We start from the raw sequence: 26,248 nt of genomic DNA, 5'->3' as shown, positions 1-26,248 counted from the left end.
ATCCCCAAGTGAGGGAAGGCCTTTATTGCCAAATTAAATAAGAGTAAAAATTATTGATCAATTAATTTACAAATGTGTTATTTATTTGTTTGCTTATATATTCACCTTGAATTTATTTAATTTGAAATGCACGAGTAATTTGCAAAAGCATGAAATGAAATTACATTTCAGCCTTCCCTACCTTGTTTTCATACTGCTTTTAAGGCTACAGTTGCAGCTCCAAAAACAGAATGCAAAAACTAGTTGGGCCAAGGGAGGCTGAGAAGCTTAAGTATCTTAGAAAAGTCAGTTCCATAAGTCACTGTTAAAACACAGGTACTTCACAACTTATTTCTTAGATAATCAAGATGAGAAGGAAATGATATGACTGAAGTTCCTTCAATGCCTCCTTTAAACAGTAAAGCATGGCATAATTCCAGCTCCCCAAAAGCCAAGAAAATTCCAAATGATGCCATCTGCAGGAAAGGCAGTGCTAACTGTAGTTTCCAATTTAAAATGGGATTATTTTGGAGAGTGACAAGAAAAAGCAGACAATTTTCAGCAGTGCTTTGTACTACTATGATATGCTTAAAAGACATCTGAAAGCCTGCAAACTGGACCAAATATCAAGTTTATCGAATGACAATTCCCTTTCTAACATTTGTGCTCAAGCCAAATGAAAATCAACAGTTAGGCTTACACAACTGTTGACACCATTCATCGTCTACATTTTAAAGTGCTATCACACCCTCCTTGTTACCTGACTTGGCCCCAAATTTCTAGTTTTTTTTTTTGGACTATGTAAAGAGGCAATAGAGGTGAAGCACTTCCAATACAATAAAGTTCAAACAGCAGTGCACATGTGGCTCAGCAAACAATCAAAGATATACATTTTTTTTAGTATCCTGATATTAGTTTTGTAAGGGGTATAATGAGGTTTTGTATACCAATGCTATGAATTAAAAATTGTTTAGTTCAATTTTCTGTTTTCATTCAGCGATCAAGACATTATCAATTACAGTTGTTTTGTCTTCGGGTTTGCAATGGGGTTTTCTGTCTTAAATATTACATTTTTTTTTTTTTTTTTTTAGATTTTATGTATTAGCATATGATGTAAGAAAGCAAGCTTACACTATACAGCATAGTAAAAAAATAAAAAAAAAAAAAACGTCAACATTTCGCCTATCCATTCGCTCAAAACTTTGTCCAGTTCTTCCTTAGATCTTTTTAAGCTATCAACTTCCGCTACAACACATGGAAGTTTTATAGCAATCCCACTTTCTGCCTAAAGGCAAATTTCCGAAAATCTATTCTGCAACTGTCTTTCCTCAATTTGAATTTATGGCCCCCTCAAGTGCATAATCTGAGCAAGAGGATTTTTTGATTTGATTTTGATTTTATTGGCACAAAAACGACTACCAGTTATACTGCGCCAAGAAAAGATTAAAATATCAAGATATATAAGATAAATTCTGGTATCTCGTCAAATTGTTATATATATATAAAGTAAATTATGCAGTTTATATATGTGTATATATATCAATAGCTTGTAAAAACTTAAAAACTGCTGGCACATGGTCATTGTCTGATAAAATCTGACTGAGTGTATAAGGCTCAGTCAGATGAGTAAAAGCAGTAAAATATATATTGCGAACATGGGTAAAATTAACGCGATCTATTAAAATATGCTTTATTGATAAAATGGTGTCGCAAGACTCGCACATAGGAGGGTCATCTGCCCTCAGCAGAAACGAATGTGTCAGATGACTGTGTCCTATGCGGAGTCGAGCAAGAACAACTTCCTCGCTCCGATTCCTGTGCAGACTGGACTGCCATGTTTCTATTACAGGCTTTATCTGGTATAATTTATTTGTTCTCTCTCTATGCCATAGTTCTTGCCATTAGGAATATATCTTGTTGCGTATTATTTGCCTGTAGTCTGTATAGGGGACTGACAGGCAATGATTATTAGTGGGAGCTACTTATTTGGCTGCAGTGTCAGCCAAATCATTTCCCTTTATCCTAATGTGGCTAGGAATCCAGCAGAAGCAGATATCAAACTTGTATTCGCAAAGAGAATGTATCTTCTGCTGAACCCGACAGAGCAAGAGGAAAAATCCCATCAGCATGGAGTTGCTCAAACCATTCAAGGCCTTATACAACTCAATCAGATTACCTCGCAGGTGCCGACCAGGCTAGCCGGGTGGGTAAACTGCCTGCCTGGCAATCCAAAGGTCGCGGGTTCAAATCGCGCCTCTGGCTTGGATCAGAGTAGAAAATGCAAAAACTTTGGGAGGTGCATCATGGCCACAGAAGCCGATGCGCCAACAACTAACAAAAAAAAAAAAAAAAAAAAAAACCTCACAGGTGCCTAGTCTACAGATGCTACAATTTGCAGAACTTAAGCCTTTCTTGGTATGAGCACCCCCTTTGTTCCCCTCACCAATCTCATTGCCCTTCTCTGTACTCATTCCAGCAGCTCTACATCCTTCCTAAAATGAGCCCCCCCCCCCAGACCTGTATGCAGAACTCAAGGTATTGCATACAGGTCTGCCTGACCATTTATTTATACAAAGAGATAATCACCCCCTTATTCGTGCTAGCAAAGTTCCTGTATATCATTGACAAGACCCCATGAGCATGAGCTACTCTGCCAATCTGTCTGCAATGCTCTAAAAACTTCATATCTGCACAATTACCCCCAGGGCTATATCATTCTCCACTACCGCACACTGGTACATTATTCTGGGTTCACTACTACCCATACATAGTACTCTGTTGATGTTGAACTTCAGTTGCCACCTCCATCTGCCCAACTTTTCTAGATCCTATGGCAGCAGCATACCGTCGTTACTGTCATTAACAACTCTGCCAACATTTGTATCATCTGCAAACCTGGACATTGAGCTAGTTATAATTTCATCAATATCATTGATAAATATAGAAAACGGCAATGATCCCAAGACCGAACCTTGGGGGACTCCACTAATGTAATCCTAGAACTTCTTAGAGGAATCTTAAATGCTATCTATGTAAAGTTTTATTTTTGTCTTCTAGAGACTACCATATAATTCATAAACCACATGGATTTGGATAATCAGTTTTAAATTTTTTACATACTAAATATTCCAATATTTGATATTTTAAAAGATCAACTTTCTCCCTTCTTTGAATGCCCATGATGTTTCTAGCAAACATTTCAATTACAACGTTTTTTTTTTTTTTTTTTTAAATATTTATTCAGGGCAACATTCTGAAGCAGAGGGTCAAACTTTTGTTTCTAGCTTTAAATTATAATGTAGTGCTACTTTTCATTTTTTTGCATAATTTAGAATGTTTAAAGTAATAATTTTAGACAAATATCAATAAATATTGATATTGTCAATTGTCTGTATTGTGGAATTTTGAATGTATTGTCAAAACTCAAGATTTTAATTCTCTATTTGCTTTTATTTGCATTTATTTTACTGTTTATAACAGCATAACAATTGCTAGTATATGTATATTCAAATTTTTGTTAATGTTTTATATCTGATATATCAAAATTTAGTTATTGCAGAAATAACAGGAGTTGCAGTGATGAAACTAGCCCATTCAGGCAGACTCTCTTTGATAACTAATCTAATTCTTAAATATTTCATTTGTGGTGAACTATAACGGTTAAAATAATTTCAATTTCAAAGCAGCAAGAGGAGGGAAAAAAGCAGTAAAAAAAAAAAAAGTTTCATTTCCTCTTATACAGTAACAGATCACAAAAACAAATATGATGAAATGTATCGTAAGTATTACCAATAAAAACATTCCAAAGATCATTATAACAGTCTAAGAAGCCAAATTAGCACATTCAATGTGATTGCAATATACAAGGTTTTGACAGCGGTGGGCAAAAATTTTAGGTCAGGCTATACACACACGAGAACAATTACAAAGAGTTCATATACAAGTGCTTGCAAACACTTTATTAAGTGACCTCTTTTTGTAGTAGCGGAAAGTGAGTACAGTAACGAACTAAGAATCACAAACAAACAGTAGGAATTGAATAAGATATCTTTCGCAATAAATGTTGGTAGTAAAATTTTCTGTTTATTTCCATGCACTATTCAGCATGTCTTGCATTCACCCAGTGATTTGAACAGACTAGTTCAAATATCTCTGAGCTATCCTGAATTGACTTGAAACCACTGAACAATACAGTACAGACTCCCGATTATTCAAGGTGGTTATGAAATAAACATTCTTAGATAATCTGCAAAATGAAATAAATGTGACAACTAATTGCATTTATAAAATAATTGTATAATTGTATTTATAAATATATTATAGTGTGGTAAACAGTGGAAAAAGGAAAAATAATGTAGTTCACTTTTTACCTTCATTTGCCTTCCTATGAATGGTATAACATAAATTTTAAAGCTTTATCTTGTCAGTGAAGGCAGACTCTCCTTGCTGTTCCATGTAGTCAAGTAGAGATTCATTAAAGTTAACACTTTAACACCTTTTCATGTTTACTTATGAGTTCAACAGAAAGAATAACCATTTTCCATTTTATCATGACTGTTAAATGTTTAATTCAATTGAACATTCAATTCGGTTGTAATATTCAATTTGTGTTCATTTATTATATGAACACAAATTGAATATTAAATAACCATACAGTAATAAAACTGAAGCATTACTGAATTATTAGGAGAACACAGATGGTAACTAGAAAGCAAATGCAGGAGGATCGTATTGATTTAGGATCAATACCATCTCTATTAATTGGGATCTCTATGTACTTCCATGGTCCATAGAGATCCCAATTAATTCCCCCGCACCCAGATAACTAATCATCTGCTGTATGCTATTATAGGGCCATTAAACTGTTCATCAAATAACATAGGCAACAAAAAAGGAAAAAAAGAGATAAAGCTGATTGAGCATACGAGTAACACTATGGATAACCTATAAATTATGTATATAAATTGTCCAGAATAGGTTGTCAAGAAACTGTGAATTTGTGAATACCAGCACTGAATTGCAAGAGTGTCATCATGCATGAACCACACCTCATCCTTGTTTGTAAAAGTACAATGTCCCACCAAAATTTGTAGGTGGTAGATGACTTTCATCAACTGGTGAAATACCACCAGTTTGCTTATTGGAGGCTTGAAGTGGTGAAACCCATGTTTAGTCTCTATAGCAAAGTTTCTGGCACCCCCCTCCCCCCATATTTCTCCTTCAACCCATGCACGGTACTAAGTACTATAGGTTTTGATACCTTTCGTGTTTGGGGTTTTCATAAAAAAAAAAAAAAAAAAGTGTTTGGCAAAACAAAACACCCTAGTGACATATCTCCAAGAATACATGTCTATACATATTTGATAACTTCTGTTGGTACCACAACTGTCTCACTGTGCAAAGATTTTCCCCAGCCTACACAGGGATGGAATTAAAATTAATAATTCTATCTCAAGTGAATTCAGCTTTGCTTATTAACAACATTGCTGAAAGGCGAATAGGGTTGGAAGAATGACTTACTTGTAGCTTTAGCCCCTGGACTCTATGTAAATGATAAAGATAGAGAAACTGCTCATATACAACACACTATTCAATCAAGTTGGAGACTCCCTTATCCACAATGATCCCACATGCGCTCATCCCAGAATTATCATTGATCACTTCCAGAATCCTTTCTTCCATTACATGAGCACATGCTCTACTAGGTCTCTCATACAGTCTATTGTAAAAAGAGCACTTACTCACTCTCTCTCTCTCTCTCTCTCTCTCTCTCTCTCTCTCAAAAAACAAGGATCATTTCTGCTGAAATTCTTATGAAATGGAATTTTGTAATTAATGATTGCCTCTTGGTTAAGGAGCCATGCTTCTTCCAAACTTCCATGTACATGGCTATAAAACAAAGACCATATCTGCCATCTCTGCAAATGTGTAATCATCATTCATTTTGACCACACACAAACAAGCCAGATAGGAACAGAGCAGGAATAGCACAAATGGCTTCACAATAGCACTAATGGCTTCAATAGTATTGGAACACTGAGCATGAACAGTATTCTCCATATGCCCTCTTGTGTAGAAATCAAGAAATGCATACTCCAAGCAGTGTACAGCAATACCCTGCATAGCACTGATAAGTGGTACCGAAACTATTCCGTGTTAGGTGAAACCATGTTGATTGAGGTATAATTATAATGGGTTTTAATTGAAGGCGTACCAGAGAAACAGTCTATAAACAAATTATAATAAATCTATAAAAATTTGCACTTGATAGCCATTTAAAAGGATTTGAAATTAAAAAACATATTGCAAAAATTTTATTAATGAAAATGTAACAATCATGAGAGATGAGAAAAAAGTGTTTTTTTTTATTTAGCTATTTCAATAATGAAGTCTGGTGAAGCCATCTCTTCTTTTTCTGGGGGTACAAGTCTTTGTAGCATCGAATCTCATTTTGTAAAATTTGCCGTATCTTGATGCTGTGTTCAACATTCAGATCTCCATTCGTAATTGCCTCGCAGGTCATGTCAATCCTCCCCAAAAAACTTTCTCCAGTTCTTCTGTTGAAAATTGTTTTGGTGCTGCTTCAGTGTTATCCACTTCAGAATCGTTTCCCTCTTCTGCATATGTAGTTTGCTCATCAATTTCAACAAGAGTTGCATCATCTAAGTCGCATGTGATTCAATGCAGTCACTGCAATACATTGGCAGTGTCCAAAGTTTCGAATCCCAAGTCTTTTCCGACCTTCACGATATCTTCGGAAATTATCTGAACTTGCGATTAAAAACCAGTGAAATTATTTATCAAATGGTGTAAAACATGCTACCTAACAGAACGCATGTTATTGGCAGTAATTTCTAGCCAAGATGCAGGATATATTTTTGATCGTACTTAAAGAGGTAAAAATGAAATTTTGAAATGAAAAGTTTCAGAAACTATCATGTCATCTCGTCAGAATGGAATTAAGAATACTGAACACTGTTGCACATTGCAGCTGACTGCCTGAAGGGAGCTATTGTCACATGTGGCAGACAATAGAGTTGCCACCATAGCATATATGTATAGTACCTGTCTAGGCTATTAAATGAATTTTAATATGTACAGTAAATTTTTGACTTAAACTTAATTGAAATCCATGTTATAGTGAAACCCGTGCTGTTTGAAGCCATGCTAAGCAAAGTGTTGCTGTTTTCACTTTCTACCATGTTTGTTTCCAATTCTTAAATCACTATACTCTGGTGAGCCAAAGTATTGCAGCAGCCTATCATAAGTGGCTACAAATTGCACCATATAGCCAATAATAATAATAATAATAAAAAGTCAGTCAATTCAGAATCAAAGCAAGTGAAAGAATCAAACCCAGCACTGTGTGAAAATGAACAGGCACAATTACAAACATTTATTGTGCAAGATACTTTATTCATCTTTCATTTTTAGGTTATTAGTGTGGTAAACTACATAAAGAGACCACTACTCCAAAGTGAAGGGTTTGTAGCAACCTGCACACAACTTTTTTCATTGTTATGTGTGTATAACCCATCTGCAAATTTTTACCCACTGTTATCAGAACATCTTGCATAACCAGAATGACCTTCCCCCACCCAAGCTTCTTGCATATTTTTCGGTAAGAAAGAAATATGGGGGAGGGGGGGTCAATACACATCATTCTTTCCATATGAAGAATAGAATAACAGATCAGTGAAATATAATTATCACAGTAACTCCTTGAATTCATCCTATGTATACCAAAGTCTTCAGAATGTCCAAGTTGTTTCTGATGAATGAGAACATTCACTACTCTGTTAAAGTAGAAACTTTAATAAATCCAAATTATGCTAAATAACAGGCAGAACTACATAATTCTCCCATTATTTAGCTTAACTCCAGAGGCTTACATCTGGTGAGTATGGGCTTAGCACACCCAGGATCAGCATTCTTCCCTCTCTTGGTGATTCCTTTCTACTTCTGACTCTTGTTTTCTCTCTCTCTCTCTCTCTCTCTCTCTCTCTCTCTCTCTCTCTCTCTCTCTCTCTCTCTCTCTCTCTCTCTATCAGGGTAATTCAAAAATTATTATTTTTTGGCTGGTGCAGCGTAAGTCGCAAGCTTCCTTGCACCATATGGCTAGTAATAATAATAATTAATTCAAACATATTAAAGTTTATACCTTACTCATTAGATTGCTCTCATTCATCATTCTACTATCCTGTGTATCAAAAGAATGTCTTTCAACAATTATCTAATACATTTTATTTTGCATTTTCTATTCCCATCTAAAAAAGGATGGCTGAGTAAAATTTTAAAAAGCTAATCACAGATAAATGGAAAACATTAATTCATGTGATAAACTAAATCCAACAGAAGGTTTTTTTTTTTTTGAAGGGAAATGTTGACTGTTAGATAATTTCATGTGCAAAGTAGTGGAAAATAAGAAAATACTGTATAATGTGTTCATTCTTAGAATATGGTCACAAATTCCATTTTGCACAGACTGGAATTTTATTAATTTTGTAATAAAATTAACAAAAAAAAAAAATGTCCTGGACTTAAAATTTTAGGCCATTTTCTTTGGCATTTGTTTCCTATTATGAAAATTCTATGAACAACAAAAGAAAATTTTAACTTTATACTATATTTACTTTTTGTAGAATTTTAATTTCCACAAACACTAGTTTTTGTGGAAATTAAACAGATTTTATGGAAATATTACTTTCAATCATCCTATAAAAGATTTTCAATGCTTCAAACATGTTAAAATATTATAAATACAATTACAGCAAATTACCAATCTCGGTATATGCAGCGGCCAATGATAACACAATGATAAAACCAATAACAAATATTTCTTTAACAGAATATTAATTTGAAAAGGAACTATATAATCCAATATGGTTGGGTTTTTATATACACTGGATTTCTCTAGTCAGTTTTTTAAAGTTTGTCCTCAGTCCAATTTACACTAGAACATTGGGTCAACTGTTCTTGTCAGTGACAGATCAATCCAAACAATACACTTCAGATATCTGCCCTTCCATTCAGCAGCTGTTATTAATTATCCAGGTATGAAATAAAAAGCAAACCTTTTCTCACGTCAGGTCACTGTGATCACGTTTTCGAGCAGGACAAGAGTTCTTAAGATGAACAGGCAAGGACTTTTTCCACTTGAATTTCTCTGAGCAAAGAGGACACTGGTACTCACTCTTGGAATGGCTATTCATGTGCTGGCGCAGTAGTTCTTTGGCTTTGAATCCTTTGCCACAGACAGGACAATAATGTGACAGTTTCCCCATAAACACGGCACTGCGTCCTCTCGATGATAAGCGACTGGAAAGATGGAACCTCCACTGCAATCGAGACTCTGGAAAGGCAGGAGGGAGCTGTGTGTTCAGTCTAATAGGTAGACAACATGTGTCTGTTACCTATACTACATGCCTCAGTTTGTAAACTAACAGTTTATTTGTAAGCCTGTAAGGTGTTCACATCGCATTTCAATTTAAATGAATTCCACAATTATAAACTACGTGCCAAAACAATAACACAAAAAAATGAAGCTCTGAAATGATTATCACACTGAAATTAATTATACAAATGCTTCATTAACACACCACGACTAAGGTCCTAAGTGGAATTCAACCCGCAATTTATCTAAAACTCTTTTGTTCCTAAAAGTTTACAGATACATGCACCAAGGAGGCTACACATCTATGTTACACAAAACGTTAAATGAGTGATGAAACGGTAAAGAAAACTTTTAAAAAATTCAAGCTGCAGAACTTCTAAGAAATTATTCACTCTCTATATCTAAAACATTATTTCTGATTTTGACTCATCAATACCTTTACTATTATTTAAAATATATGCTACCAAAGTACAACAATATAATGGGCTAGTTTATCAATTCAATCAATATTATGTTATACATGAAAAAGACCAGAATTATAAATAAAATAACTGACTTACATAAAAACAAAAATAAGTCACCAAGTTCCAAAAATAAAAAGTTTCATTCAGACCAGGTGGAAGGACCAGAATGCACCACACCAATTGAAAAACAAATAACAGAAAAGTCTGTTGTTTTTTTACTGAAAAACTTGCACTCTTAAGAATTTTCATTTCTGGACTATTCTTAAGAAGCCCTTTATAATAATTAATCTGGCCAATTTCCAAACTCTTCTGATTACTTTCCAATGTTTAGGCTCTGTTTAAACATTTGTATACTTCATATCATATCTATGCCCTGCAATTACATTATAAGTATAAAAGTGATTTATGTGTGAATGACTCAAAATAAGTATATGGGTAGTAAAAATCATAGCTATTTCTCACTAAACAGCTGAAATCTTAAGTTGGTAAACTCATTCTGACAACAAAAAATACAGTATAGATATTACGCTAAATGTGTAACCAATCATTCATATCAACTTTCTGTCGCATTGATAGAATGATAGATAATCAGATCCAATGAGTGTAAGAATGCAGTGGGAAAGCAGATCACCAGTGTTTTCACAAATGTTGCATTGTATTTTCTACTTTGCACACCAAACAGCTTTAATAAGTTCATCATTCAAAAGATAATATGATTACAGAAATTAAAGTTAGGGTCACAAAATATTCCTAAACCCCATGAAAAAGAAGAAATGAAACAATTTGAGAATCAAGAAATGCATTATTAGGAAAAGATGTTTTTAAAATGAGATTTGAAAATAGCTGGATTTCGGGAGATTGAAAGAGAGGCTAAAAGAATGAAGGTAGGAGGAAAAATGTTTTAAGAGTTTTGGAGATGAGTTTTTGACCCCATGAGATGATGAAATTGTTTATATTATCTGCATAAGAAATTAAATGTGTAAAAATAAGGAAAGATTGGAGGAGAGAAATGTTGCCGAGAAAGTGCACCCTCCCCCTCCTTGTATAATATTAGCGGAACTTTTAGTAGAGCACATTTTCATACTTGAATACTAAAATTCTTATTTTCAGTGACTGGGAAATAAATTAAATGTATTCTTAAAAATTATGTAAAAATATTCCTGATTTAATATTACTGAGGCAATATTAAAAGCTGAATTTCGATTTGTTTATACAGTTTTTTTTTTAAATTTATTTATTTATTTAAAGAATGTTTACAATTAAGAAACTAGTCCACAGCATATAATTTAGTTGTGGCAGAGTAACAGTTTATTCCGCACTGAATTTGATTACTTTGTAATAGACTAAACTGCTTCATAAGAAATGGAGAGTATATATCATCAGGATAAGATTGATAAAGAAACTGAAATGGGTTAGCCATCTTTATTGGTGCTTGCATTTCAGTAAGGGTGACAAATCATGATGAGACCATTCAGTAAGCAAAATAGTTATTCAATGATTACCTGGATAAAAAAAATAATAGCAGTAAATTGATGATATAAATACTGGATGAAATAAATACTAATTACTAATACATACCAGCTAATTTTATCATAAAGAAAGGAATGTTGTCTATATCACCAGTCTTTTGTTGGAAGTACTTTAATGGCATCTTTAATCAAGTCTTTAGAGGTGTGGCTCTTTCTTCATTTCATTTCATCCTTCTAGTGAAGAATTGATTAAATTTCAGTAACTCCTCTTCAAATTTTTGTTATTTGATGCAAAATAGCATATATAAGGATAGCAAGTATTCCCAACTTCACCTTAGAAAAATTATGTTAATTTATCTCTTTATGTGCCACTCTTTCCAGAAAAACAAAAAAAAAAAGTGTTACCCCTACACCAAGACTCTCAAGCACATAGCTACATTCTGGCTACTAGATGGTGCCACTAATATTTAGAGGCAGAACCATTTTAATATTTAAAATTATGGTGTTTTTTTTTTTTTTTTTTTTTTTTTTTTCAGATATTTGAACCAAAAACGATAATTTTTTTTATGAAGCTATGTGCCATACCAGCAATATGGCATATGGCTTTGTAAATTTACATGTACGAATTAATTTTCATTACTTGTTTGAAATGGCTTATCAAAACTATATAACTGTTATTTGTTTAGCAAGGCAGAAATAATTGCCCTAGCTTTCATCAATAAATAATACACCACTGATATAAATAAATATAGCATTCATCGATAGATATAAATACAGAACTCGTGGATATATTCAATCATATTCATATAAAAGATCCTTCGGTTTACTGCAAGTTAACACTTATATATTTATCTGGATGATGACATGCCTAAGAATTAAATTATTGCTGAAAGGATTTAATCACAAATGCTTGGAGGATTCGGTTGTATGCTATTTATTAATTTGAGAGAGAGGGGAGTGGGGTATACAGTTCCTGCAATACTGATACTATCAAATCCGACAAACTTTAACATAAAGACAATAAATACATAAAATGTCCTAAAAGCAACTACCTGTCAATAAAAAATTTAATATTCATTAAAACAGTATAACTTTTGTCATGTAAATAAGAAAACTATTAATTTTCACGTATGAGTCAAAAAGGAATTATGACATGAAGATATAGTATATTAGGAGATGAGCAATAATCTGTATGCTGAATAACAGATATTAAAAAGAAAATTAGTGAATGGAACAAAGGGGTGCTCTTACGAAGAAAGGCTTAAGTTTTGCAAATTACAGTGTCTGGAGACTAGGCACAAGCGAGGTGATCTGATAGAGGTGTATAAAGCCTTGAATGGTTTGAGCATGCTCAATGCTGATGGGATTCTTCCTCTCGCTCAGAATAATCACCTGAGAGGGCATAAATTCAAATTGAGGAAAGACAGATGTAGGATAGACATGCGGAAATTTGCCTTTAGCCAGCGGGTAGTTGGTTGGTGGAACAGACTTCCATCCCTTGTCGTGTAAGTTGATAGCCTAAATAAGTTTAAGGCTCAGTTTTGAACAAACAGAAGGGTGAAGTGGAAGTGGTTTTTTTTTTTTTTTTTTTTTTTGGCTGATGCTGCATAAGCTTGCTTTCTTGCATCAAATGCCTCTACTAATGCTAATGCTAATGCTAAAAAAAAAAAAAAAAAAAAAAAAACACTAAAAATAAAATAAACAGATATTTAACTGCTGGAAATAAAACTTAATTTTGGATAAAGAATACATTAAAGGAAAGGAAATCTAGGCATACACTGCAGTTTGGCCTTTAAGGCCCACTTCAGTAAAAAAATTTGTGGTGGGGGGATAGTCAAACAAAGAACTTATATAACTGTTGCCTACATTTCCCAGACATGTAAGTTAAACATGTATTGTTCCTGAGCTGCAGCAACATAGTAAATCAGTGAAATAGAACTAGTGCTCACATGTCTCTAAACTGGACTGGATGGGCACATCCAAAACCAAAGCTCATATAAATCTGAACCAAAAATTACTCTCCACATAAGATTAAATTGCCTATTCTGCTTGATAAGTAAACCATACTCCCAAGAATTGAGAGGAGTGATTTGTCACACAAAGTGTACTCAATTTCTTAAAGTATACAAACACTCACCTCCCTCAAAAAGAACTTCACAAGTAAAAATTTAGACCATGGAAACAGTAGCATTTTTATTAAATTTAAGCCATAGGTAACCCAAGAAATGTAATTTTTGAATTAGTCAACAGGATTACTCCTGCTCTGGGACAGCCACACAGTTAAGGAATGTAAACTTCATTGCAGTTTATTAAATTTATATCAAGTGCAATTTAATTTCAACAATAGAATTATAAATAATTAAATAATACTTTATGACTTTAGCAATGGGTATATTTTGAAGTTATTAACTATTATTTTAATACACATACACAGAATAAGTATTGTGCATTATTTCTAAACATTTCATTTGTGATACCCTTGTAATTTTACATAAGGAAAAAAAATATTAAAATGGTGTGTGTGTGTGTGTGTGCACACAGGTCACTTATTAACTGGGATCCTGGAGTTAAGAATAAAGATGTACACACTACAGATCGAGCCCATGCATAGCCACAATAGATGTATGGCCCATTATGAACTGGTGCACTGGTATATAGAAGATGGCTACAGTTCTGCTCAATGACCTCAATCATTGATTGTTGATGACTCAGATCATTCATTTGGCTGGATGAATTGAGCCACTCAGATCATTAGCCATCAGTATTCTGTTCAATCCAATGATTAGCACACCTGTGTCAAAAAAAAAAAAAAAAAAATTCAACAACCTTACTGCTGAAAAAGCCACATCATTTCATTGACTAACTGTATAAATGGATTCGATTCCACAGTTTTGTAGACTACAAGTAACAACTGCCAGCATTACCATTACAAATACTTTGTATTCAATCAAATTCATACATTTTGATTAATTAAAACTTATGATATGGGCAAAGCATAGATATTTAGCTATATTTTTTCAATTTCTTGACTTCAAAATGGGATGTAAAAATACCAACATAATTATACAAATCCATGAGCCAAAATGTTAGCCACTACTGTTTCCTGAATATATGCATCCCCCAGCACCTAGGAGTGAATTGTGACCACCTACCTAATACAAAGGTTGTACTGAAATGTTATTAACATTCATTATTCAAGTAAATGAACACCAATAAAAACAAATTACTTAATGTGTGCTATGCATTAACATCTCAGGCATTTGATTGTATCCAAATTGTGACTATCCTATCCATTATGGATGAGATGGTCACAATTCAGTGATCACTGAATGTAGATTTACAACACAAGTAGTGCCTGTCAGTTTGTTTGTACAAAGCCATGCAATGACGACAGAGAATACAACACCTGATGGATTTTGAATGGAGAAGGATTTGCAGTGTTACGAAGTTGAGGTCAACATCTCAGTAACTGGAGGCTTTGCTAGCTTTTCAAGGGTGGCATAGTAAAGGTGTGGCAGAAATGATCTAAAGAGACACACACACAAACAACCACCCAATGTGCTGGGATGGGGAACACACCACTGGTTCACAAAGGTGAATGCCATTTGGTACTTGCTGTCCAGTACAACAAGCAGCATATGATCCCTAATTCATAACACACTACAACCAGGGTGCGCAGAGAAACATTTCCAAGCACACCATCGAGTGGATGCTCATGCAGATAGGCTTACAGAGTAGGAATAATGTTCATGTGTCCATATCAGTGGGCATGGGCCACTGTTCCTGGACATGGACACCTGGGAGGGAAAAAAAATTCACATGGTCTGATGACTCAATGTGTTTTGGCTAAATCATGTCGATGGTTGGATGCATATTCGATGGTGAGCAGGTGAACAGCTGCAACCAGATTGCACAGTTAAACAAAAACAGGCTAACGGTGATGGTATCATAGTTTGGGGGATTTTTTCATGGACATCACTGGAATCCCCATCATCCCCTCTTTTAACACATCCTCACTGCCAGGTCCTACCGTGTCTTTGTTTCAGACCAAGATTTGTCCTACATGCTCACCATATTTCCAGATGGCACTGGACTCTTTGAACAAGACAAGGCCACATGTCACAAGATCTGCAATGTGTAGGAGTGGTTTGAGGATCATGGCCAAGCATTTCATATGCTACTTCTGGCTGCTAAATTTCCCCAACAGTTGACAGCAGCATTACCCAGTCCATGCCACTGCCCCGCTCCATTGCCAAACTCCATGCAAGATAACTGAGGACACCTGCCATGATCTTGTGGATTCAATGTAATGCTGAGTACAAATGGTTATCACGGAGAAAGACATGCCGAACAGGTAATGAAGTAGATGGTCAATGTTTTGACTCAGGCCTGCATATATATAAAAATAAACTTAAATTAAATAAATAATATAGGAAAGAAAAAAGAAAGACAATCAGTACAACAAAAAATATGTTTCTGCAAAGCAGAAACATATTTGAATATAAAAAAGAATATGCTAGTCATATGGCAAGCCTACTAAATCGAAAATAGAAAGTAAGCCAATATGTAACTATCAGTGAACAATGAAGAAAGGTGGGAGGCAGAATCTTTTTTTTACTGCAATTGCATACTCCAAATGGTTGTCTAGAATTTATTTGAATTTATTTAAGTTGTTGACCTCCACTACAACAGATGGAAGTTCGTCCCAATAATCAACCACACACTGGCTAAAGCCAAATTTCCGCACATCTACCTTACAACAATAGAATAATATCCCATCAGCACTGAGCTTGCTCTAACCATTCAAGGTCTTATTCACCTCAATCAGATCACTTCACAGTTGCCTAGCTCCAGACACTGCAATTTTCAGAACTTAAGCCTTTCTTTCTAAGAGCAACCATTTGTTCCAGTCACCAAACTCGCTGCCCTTCTCTGTACTCATTCCAGCAATTCTACATCCTTCCTGAAAGGAGACCTCCAGATTTGTGTAGGTGCTCAAGATGCATGGCCTAACCATTTCCTTATATAAGGGGATAATCACCTCCTCATCCCTGCTAGCAAAGTTCCTGTATATCATTGACAAGACACCATGAGCTACTCTTGCAGACTGTTGGCACTGCTCAGAAAACTTCATATCTGACTGCAAAATTATCCCCAGCTGTTTTTCATTCTCCACCACCTTGAGTTTAGTACCACACAGTTGATACATCACTCTAGGATCACTACTACCAATATGCAGTACTTTACATTTGTCAACGTTAAACTTCAGTTGCCACCTCTCAGCCCATCTGCTCAACATTTCTAGATCCAGTTGCAGTAGCATTCTGTCATTAGTATCACTACCAACCTTCGTATCGTCTGCAAACTTGGACATTAATGCAGATATACCTTCATCAATATCATTAATAAAAACAGAAAACAACAATGGACTGGACCCAACACTGAACCCAGGGGGACTAATAACATCAGTCCACAAAGAGCAGTGTCCGTTGATTACCACTCTCTGGGCGCCTCCGTAGCCAGGTGGGAAGGAGCAACAGTGCATAGTACATGCTTCTTGATTAGACCGGGGTTCGAGCCCGTCACCACCAAATACGGATGCGGAAAGGTCAGGGAATGACCAATGCATTTCCTGGAGCAATATGGCCTTAGTTGCTAATGCTCCTAAAAAAAAAAAAAAAACCCAAAATAACAATAACCACTCTCTGTCTTCTCCCACTCAACCATCCCTTTATCCATAGCAGCAATTTGCCTCCAATGCCACACTGCTCCAATTTGTTCAGCAGCCTTCCTTGCACAACAGTATCAAAAGCTTGCCTAAAATACTACAAGTATATGATATCAAAATTATTTTTTCCAATCAGTTACTTTGGAACCACATCATACTATTCAATCAAATTGGCCAGACAAGACTTCCCCTTAACAAACCCATGCTGTGTCTAAACTATAACTGCAGTCTTGTCTAGATGATCCTACCGTGCTTCTTTAACCACAACCTCCATTAATTTCCCCAGAACAGAAGTTAAACTAACAGGTCTGTAATAACTTGTGTCACCCTTTGAGCCTTCTTTGTGAATTGCAGTCACAATTTCTAATCTCCAATCCATGGGGGCCTTCCTTGAGTCCAACAAAGCTCTCATAATTATGGCTAAGGGTTTGCTTACTTCCTATGCTGCATCCTTTACATAATTCAATAGATCCCATTCACCCCAGGTGCCTTTCTTAGATTAAACTTATGAGTGGGGTCACTTCAAGATTCAGTGCTTGAATGCTCGTTGATCCTAATTTTCATCAATGATACTGATCGTAGAATTAAACCTTGTGTCAAAATTTATGTATGAAGGTAGATGGGATTTTGAATGAGTTTCAGAGTGTTCAGCACACACTTAGAAAATCTACAAAGTAGCTCTTTCATAGTAACTTAAATTAGAAGGGCAATCAATACTCATAACTTTTGAAAACATGTTTAACCGTTTACATGCAAAGATCAAGTGCCACAACCACTTGACAACAGAAATAAAGAAAGATGGCAGCCAACTTTTGCATACTCTTAACATTTAACAACCCCATAGTTTTCAGAGAAAGTTTGCAGTTTGCACATGCCGTGTTCGTCATTATTGATCACATATCTTTTTTACTGTTTAAAATTTTATAATCCAAAAAAAATTTTCAATGAACAGAAATATCAATTAGTACATATATATCACAGTGCTATCTTTACTGTAATATTTATTTATTAGAAATTTAAACCTGTGTTTAAATGCCATAATACAAAGGTTGCCCCAAGGCTCACATCTGGTGAGTATGAGCTTAGCACACCCAGGGTTCTGAGCTGGATATCATCATTCTTCTCTTTCTTGGTGATACCTTTCTACTTTTCTCTCTCTCTCTCTCTCTCTCTCTCTCTCTCTCTCTCTCTCTCTCTCTCTCTCTCTCTCTCTCTCTCTCTGTCAGGGTAACTCGGGAAATTTTTTTTGGCTGGTGCAGCATAAGCCTCAGGCTTCCTTGCACCATATAGTTAATAAGAATAATAATAATTTTTAAGAACACATGTACAGCATTATAGCAGAACTGAGTGTTTGTGTATATAGGGGCAACAAAAATCCTACATGAAAAATGGAAACTCAACATACACCAAGAAATGCACAATGTGCTGCTTCAGAACACTGGACATGCTGTTTCAGTTTATAGAATCATTGGATCAATTCCTGTTTATCAAGAGAAGACTAGTGATTTAGCAGTCTTTCAATCAGCACTCTCTGATTAACAATACAAGACTACTGTATGAGTTTAACTCTTATACTCTTACTTGTTTAAAGTGGTTTAATTAGTTCTCTAATTGTGTAATCATGGATGACATGAATACCAATAGGATATTTTGAAATGTGGTGCAAAAAAAAAAAAAAAAAAAAAAAAACTACAATAGAATGTTGATTATCCAAAAGTCGATTAACCAAATCATCAATTATCCAAGTCATTGGCACCCCCTCAAAAAAATTACAGTATCTACTTTTAGTGCACTGATACTGAAATATTACTCTTCTCACTTGATTCATTCGTTTCCGATTATTTATTTGAAGTTATACTCAGTATAGCATAGAAATGGTCTTGATTTGTTATTACAGGAATTAAAAATCAAATGTTGGCTTTAACTACTGTGTGGACCCAGGATAGCCTCCCGTGACCTTGTTGCGTCGTTGCCTGTTGTGCAGTTGTCCGTTGTGAGCATGGTAGTATGGTGGGGAGTTAGCTTTCATTCAGTCTGCTACGAGCCATTGCAGGCACTTTGTTTCTAATCACTCAATTTTGAGTTTTTGTTTGTGGCTATTTCAAAATGAAATATTGTGTCATTGTGCTTTTTAATTTTATTACTGCTGCCCCTTTTGTTAACAATGACATCTACAAGCAAAAAAAACTACAATTTGTTGTCAATAGAAAACAGGATAACAATTATTAACAGACTGGAAAAGGGAAAAACCAGTTTATCTCTTGCTAAGATATTTAACATTGGTAAAGCAACCATATCTGACATAAAGAGCAGGAAAAAAAATGAAATTTTGTAGTTTACTTCAAAGTTAGACAATGAACATGGCTCTAAAAAAAGGAAAACTATGAAAAATTCTAGTGATGAGAAATTATAAGATGCTATTTATGGTTTCTAGAAAATAGAAGTCAAGGCAAACCTATTTCTAGACCTCTGTTATGCAAAATAGCATTACAGTTGAATCAAAATTTTAAAAGCCCATCTGAATTTAAAGCCAGTTGGCTCCAAATGCCTGTCCAGCTCAGCCTTAAATTTATTTAGGCTATCAACTTCCACAACAAAAAAAGATGGTAGTCTGTTCCACCAATCAACCACCCGCTGGCTAAAGGCAAATTTCTGCACATCTGTTCTACAACTGTCTTTCCTCGATTTGAATCTATGCGCCCTCAGGTTCTTAATCTGAGCAAAAGGAAGAATCCATCAGCATTCAGCTTGCTCAACCCATTAAAGGCCTATACACCTCAAAAAGATCCCCTCACAGGTGCCTACTCTCTAGGCGCTGAAATTTGCAGAACTTAAGCCTGGTGTTGGAGAGTAATCTGAAAAAGAAAAAGCATAAACTTTTCGGTGCTGCTGAAGGGATGGTCACACTTGTGCAAGATTTGAATGAAGGCGTAGAGGAGATTATAACTTTCAAGGGATTCCTGGGTTTTCAAGGTGTGGGCAAGATGATGCAGAGGCATAGTTAAACAACAATATTGATGTTACTAGTTATCCATATTTTAACTGAAGAAGAAATTATTGCATTAGAATTCAACTCAAGATTTTAAAAGTAAAAATAAAAAGATTTAAAAAAATAAACCTTCCCAAGATTCACTATACTCGTATTTTTGTGCAATGACTTGTTTATTTTTGTTTAGGTGAAAAAAAAAAAAAAAAAAAAAAAGAATGTGATTTATAGTTGAAATCATGTAAAACAATTAGGTAAGTTCAAAATAAATGTAATATATAATATACATTGTTTCTTCCAAATGTTTTGGTTATTATTTACAAACCATTTATTAAATCAATTATTTTTTATAATACTTCATATTTTAAAATACACAGCATTAACGCTGCATACAATAATTTAATTGTAGGCCTAATTACACTTTGTTTCATATAAACTGGGTATTCTCATGTATGTTTGATTATCCAAACCAACCTTTGTCCCAATTAGTTTGGATAATTGACATTCTACTGTATTACATTAGGGTCACCCAGTAAGTTATTACATATACCCATGTGTATTGTGTCTATAAATTGTGGGTGTTGTCTGGTCAATTTGCCAGTTTTGTTGGATGTATAAACCTGTTTCTGGGAAAAAATCTTGCTATCTGTGCCAGAGACCAACTAAATTCAGCCACAGAGCGAAAAAAGCCCATAAAGTTACTAGTGTCATTGACAGGATTCTAACCCGGGCCTTTTCCACTCGATGTGGGAAGGATGGTGACGAAAATTTGTTCAACAAATTTTCAAATACATGTGATATCTTAATTACGTCAAATTTGACTGATTTACATGTACAGACGAGCCAGCATATCATAATCAGTGGGAGAAAGCACAGTGCAGACTGTGAGTGCATTCGGGCAGAGTGAAAAAGAAAAGGGCATGAAATTTCGTCATTGGCAATATAGATTTTATCAGACTAAATAAAAAAGGGTAATACTTTTTTTTTTTTTTTTTCACACTACTCCCACTGGCCTTACATTGACAGAGTCTGTAAAAAAAAGTACAAAGTAATGAGGTGGAGTAGAACATGTGTTCTAGGAGCCGCCCACACATATAATACATATATACATACATACATATTCGCAGATAAGCCGAGAAGATTGCAATTTTTATTTAAAGATAATGACGAAAATTAACAGGGTCTAATTCTGTTTTGCAAGAGTTATTTTAATTTTGTTCTTGTTTTAATAAATTATTTGAATGAATATATATAATTTTTTTGTAGAATTTTTATTGTTTGAATGTTTCAATCAATTAATGAGAATATTAAAAATTGCTTATTACTTCGACATCCAAAGTGCTGCACTGGCACTACCTTGCACCATGCTGCTGACACCCATGATGAATGTCACTGTTTAGCAAGAGAGTTTCTCAAACAAATACATTTCAGTTGTTTATTGTATTATGAACAATGAAATACAAGTTAAGTCATAATCACACCATAATTTAATTTTTATATTTACTTTTATGGTTAGGAGAATGCACCAATGGTTACATTACTGCACAAAGGTTAGCACAAAAAATTCCAACTACAGATGTCAATGATAATGACTATGATTCAGAAAATGATGAAGGCTTTCCAAGTTAATACATTAATTATGTACCACCGGAGAGGGATATCAAACCTTTTGTTAGGAAGCATTATGAAGAGAGGATAGAGAAATAAAAAAGTTAAAAAATGCATTATATAATTTGTGATTAGCCGCTTAGTGAGGCATTATTAAGTTCAAGATTTGCAATCGTGACAGTATTACCTAATTACATTGGCATCAATGAGCAGAGGGGAAAGAATATGGCACTGATTCCCCTAGGACTTTGGACAATAATTTGAGAACAATACAACTGCATTCATGTTAGGCTGTACGAGCAGCACCAATTAAAAAGTAACAGGCTAGGCATATACTTGTTGCTATTTAATTGTTACATAATCTTTAATCTAGTAAAAATGATAAATAATAATAACCTAACTTTGTTTTATTATAATTCTATATTATTAAATTATAAGATTTAGTTGTATTATTCAAAAAAATATATTGTTGTTAAGATAACAGCAGGAAAAAAAAAGTCTAAAAAAAAAAAAGTCCAAAAAAAAAAAAAAAAAAAAATTGTTGAACACTTGGAAGTGACTTCCAACAACAAAGTGAATGTTTTTGCCAACTAAAGAAAAAATTTATTCTGAAGCTATAGTGGATACTAAAATTCAGAATTAACTTTAAGGACTCATAAATTTTTGACGATCTCAAAACTGACTGACACACACACACAGGCATATGCAAACCTTATCTGTTTTAATTTAAATTGTCAGCAATTTTCATAAACAGAATAGCTTTAAAAAACTATGGTCGTGAATTAAACTATGGTACGTTATTAAAAAATCACTGCAGATTGCATAGGGATCAACATCAAAATTAAAATTCAAAAATGCCAATGTAGTACTAATGTAGAAAATGATGATGGCTTAATAAAGCATATATTTCCAGGGTAAAAATAGACTGTTTAACATTTCCTTCTGTCTCCAGCTATAAATAAACATGAGAACTCGTCATCATTGGATTAAGAGAAACTAGCCAACATAAGTTCAAGCTAGACTCAACATGCAGATAACTAAGTTACAACTTGTCAAGCTTCTCTTAATTCACTACGAAGAGTTATCGTCAGTACCAGATTCAGGAAGACTGGGGCCACTGGTACATATAGTTTTAGAGGCCCTTTTTAATGTTTACCATAAGCACAAATAGTGTTATGAGTTTTATGATGCAAAAAAGGATGCTCATAAAGCATCAGCCAAAGGGGGAAAAAAATCCTTCCAACATCACCTACCAACTGCCTCCAATAATTTGTCTAGTTCTTACTTTAATTTATTCAAATTAACCACTTCCCCAACAACAGATGAAAGTTTGTGTAAACAATCAACCACCAGTGGCTGAATACAAACCTCTACACTTATGTCCCTTCATATGTGTGCATGTAGTCTGAGCAAGAGGAAGAATCTCGTCTGCACTGAGATTGCTTAATCCATTTAGAGCCTTAAACACCTCAATAAGATCACCTTGCGGGTACCTAGACCAGTTTTGTATACGCTCACTTTGTTTTTTTTTAAATATATATATTAAAGTATATAGACTGGGCCAAAAAAAAAAAAAAAAAAAAAAACACAGCACTCTTTATTGCATACAAAACGCACATACCGTAACACAATACCCTTCACGGCTACAAGCCAGGGGTCCAGAGACAAATAATGCATCTGACAAGATTAGAAAAAGGGTGCACATACAAGGAAAAACTTAAAATATGTAGGCTACACTACACAGCTTGATAACTTAGTAACCTTATACATCTCAGTTAAGTCTCCTCTCAGGCTCTCACAGAAGAAGTAAAATGAAGGAAGATTAAATTTTCATTGTTTTAATTATTCCAGAACTAGGAGCCAAAAGTTTAAATTATAGTGGAAGAAGTTTAGAATGGATTGCAGAAAGTTTTATTTTAGCCACTGAGAAACTGAAATAAGTTCTCTATGCATTGTTGTTGAAATTCTTCCTTTAATTTATTCAACCTATCCATCCACTTCCACATCAAATGGAAGTTTACTCCACCAATCAACCAACCATTGGCTAAAGGCAAACTTCCACATTGCCATTTCTCAGCCAAACAGCCAAATTTTTCTATATCTTGTTGCAGTAGCATACCATCATTAATCTCATTAACCACTCTGCCAACTTTGTATCATCTGCAAACTTAAACATTAAGACCTATACAAATACAGAAAACAACAATGGGTCTATCACCAAACCCCAGAGGACTCCACTGATAACATTAGTACATGAAGGGCAGTGTCCATTGATAACAATTCTGTCTTCCACACTCAACCATCCCTTTATCCATAGCAGTAACTTTCCCTTAATGCCACAATGCCCCAATTTATACAGCAGTCTATTATGCAGAACCGTATCAAAAGTGTTCCTGAAACCCAAGTAAATAACATGAAAATTATTTTTTGCATCCATCTCCTTTGTTACTGCATCACAGTATCTAATCAGATTGGTCAGACAAGATCTCACCTTAATCTGTTAGCTTAACACAAGTTAAGCTAACAGATCTGTAATTATTCATGTCACACTTTGATTCGCCTTTGTGAATTGATGATACATTCACATATATCTAGTCCACAAGGGCCTCCCATGAATCCAAAGATGCTGTTATAATTATGACTAAGGGCTTACCTCCCTTGGCATGATTGAATAGATCCCATCCAACATGTACTTTTATGTTTAACTTCAATAATTTCTCTTCTGCTTTCCTTTCAGTTATTTCAAAATAATTTAGCTCCCTGTTAGAATTTTATAGACTTTTGCCATCCCTTTCCCCTAATGAGTGAATATATAATGCAAAATACCACTTCAGCCTGCCAGCAACCTGAGCAGATTTATAAACATTTAAACCACTGACATCAAGGGGACCAAAGTGATTCAAGCTCTTCTTTCTACTGTTAATATAAGTAAAGAAGTCTTCGCTGCTTTTTTTTGGCCAGAGACTTCTCGTAATCTGCCTTGGTTTACCTAACCTCTTTTGTGACCTGATTGCAGACTAGTTTATATCTACTATAGGCTTCCGTTAATTTATATGCATCCGAAGCATTTTTCTTCTCCGCCACGCTTCTCAACAGTTCATCTGACAACCATTTAGCTCTAATCCCACTTCTACAGTATTTCTTAATCAGTATGAAAAGCCTAGTGGCTGCTATAATTGTTTCCCTGAATGCTTCCCATTAATAACTCGTTTTTGGAAACATCATTAGTTGGTCCTGCTGTATAGAATTTAGAAACTTTCTCAAACCAGTATAGTCTCCTTTATTAAAGTATAACCCCTTCCCTTTACCACCACATCCCACATCAATACACCATCATCACTTTCACCTAGTGGTTCTTTTATCTGTAGATTCTTAATGCATGAAGAATCACTGCTGATAATCAGATCAAAAATTTAAAAAAATAAATGGCTTTTTTGCAACACTTTCAATAATCCTCATTCTGAATGATGATTGGAAAAATATTCTGAAGTCATCAACATAGAGAGCAATGTTTACAGTTGGAGAAAGTCATTCTGTGATGGAATTCACTTTGGTAGCAAAAACTGTAAAAAATAAAACCGAACCTTGAGATACACTCTTCACTTGGGAAAAGGGCTGAGTGAGTTTAGATTCTACAAGAATTCGAAAAGATTGACAGCACAAGAAGCTTTTAATAAAAATGGCTAAGTGATCTCTTAGGTAGAGGCTATAAAGGTCTTTCTAAATATAAAATCTCCAACTTGTGTTACATGTTCTTTCCACGTCAAAGAAGATGGACATCATTGTTTTAGGAAAGAATGTTCTTGTTTTAGGAAAGAATCTCGGAGAGATATTTCCAGCCTGAACAAATGGTCTAAAGTGAGCCTATTCCTTAAGAAGCATGCAGCAGAAGAGGTTGTTGTTAGTGGTGGTGGTTTTACGGCACAGTGGCAGCTAAAAGCCATTATGCACCAAACAATGGTAGAAGATTTCAGATGTTATTAAATGTGACATATCTAATAAGTGGGATTTAAGCATTATATTCCGTAATAGCATTTTATCTTTTTTAGGAAAGTGAAAACTGAATTAACGGCAAATCTGTTGTCTAGTGTTTGTTGCATTTGGGCTGCATGGTTTTATAAAAAGGTAGTCTGCCATACTCCATTATAAAGAGGGCAGTCAATTATGATAGGCTGGACTGTGATTTGTGCTTGGCAGTTCAGACAGAAAGGCAGATCTGAGGAAGAAAGAAGATAAAAATGAGTAAGGTGTATAAGTCCTATTTGTAGTAGTGCAAGTGTGAACTTTCACTTTACGAATAGGACATACACACCTTAGGACATACACTTCATCCTTTCAGTTCGTTCGGAAACTAGATGGCCAAGACTGGAGTTCCTGTTTAATCCGAAGGAGTTTGTTGCCTTCTTGGTTTTACAGTATGACTGATGAATTTTGAGGTTATGATGAACATCAAAGCAAGGTCCAATCTACCTTACATTTCGAGGGTACAGCTCTAAAACGGTGTTTGCAGGCCGGCCGCTAGTTAGTTAGTTAGTACACAGGGCCAAACCTATTGGTAAATCTTTAGAAGGCTTCCGGATCAGCTAGTGCATAATCTTGCTAAATCTAGTATGCCAGAGA

At 34.8% G+C, this 26,248-nt stretch overlaps 2 protein-coding genes across 5 annotated transcripts in view; both read right to left on the bottom strand.

Annotated features, from left to right (window-relative positions):
• Nucleotides 1-11,531, bottom strand: part of LOC150075870 (uncharacterized) — a 248,473-nt gene extending 236,942 nt beyond the window's left edge. For 2 of the 3 annotated variants that reach the window (XM_090387080.1, XM_090387078.1), the window contains exon 1: nucleotides 11,416-11,531. In XM_090387080.1, the coding sequence (XP_090243206.1) occupies nucleotides 11,416-11,488 (73 nt within the window). In that variant the 5' untranslated portion in view covers nucleotides 11,489-11,531. Of the gene's footprint in view, nucleotides 1-8,946; nucleotides 9,332-11,415 lie in introns of those variants that run through there. The other variant, XM_090387079.1, reaches the window with a different exon arrangement.
• Nucleotides 1-26,248, bottom strand: part of LOC150075869 (uncharacterized) — a 562,710-nt gene that overhangs the window by 318,660 nt on the left and 217,802 nt on the right. The gene's annotated exons all lie outside the window — the stretch shown is intronic.

Source organism: Mastigoproctus giganteus, chromosome 13 (genome assembly GCF_048544385.1).
Source record: "Mastigoproctus giganteus isolate SK-2022 chromosome 13, ASM4854438v1, whole genome shotgun sequence".
Taxonomy (NCBI): Eukaryota; Metazoa; Arthropoda; class Arachnida; order Uropygi; family Thelyphonidae; genus Mastigoproctus; species Mastigoproctus giganteus.
This window is presented reverse-complemented; position numbering and strand designations above follow the sequence as displayed.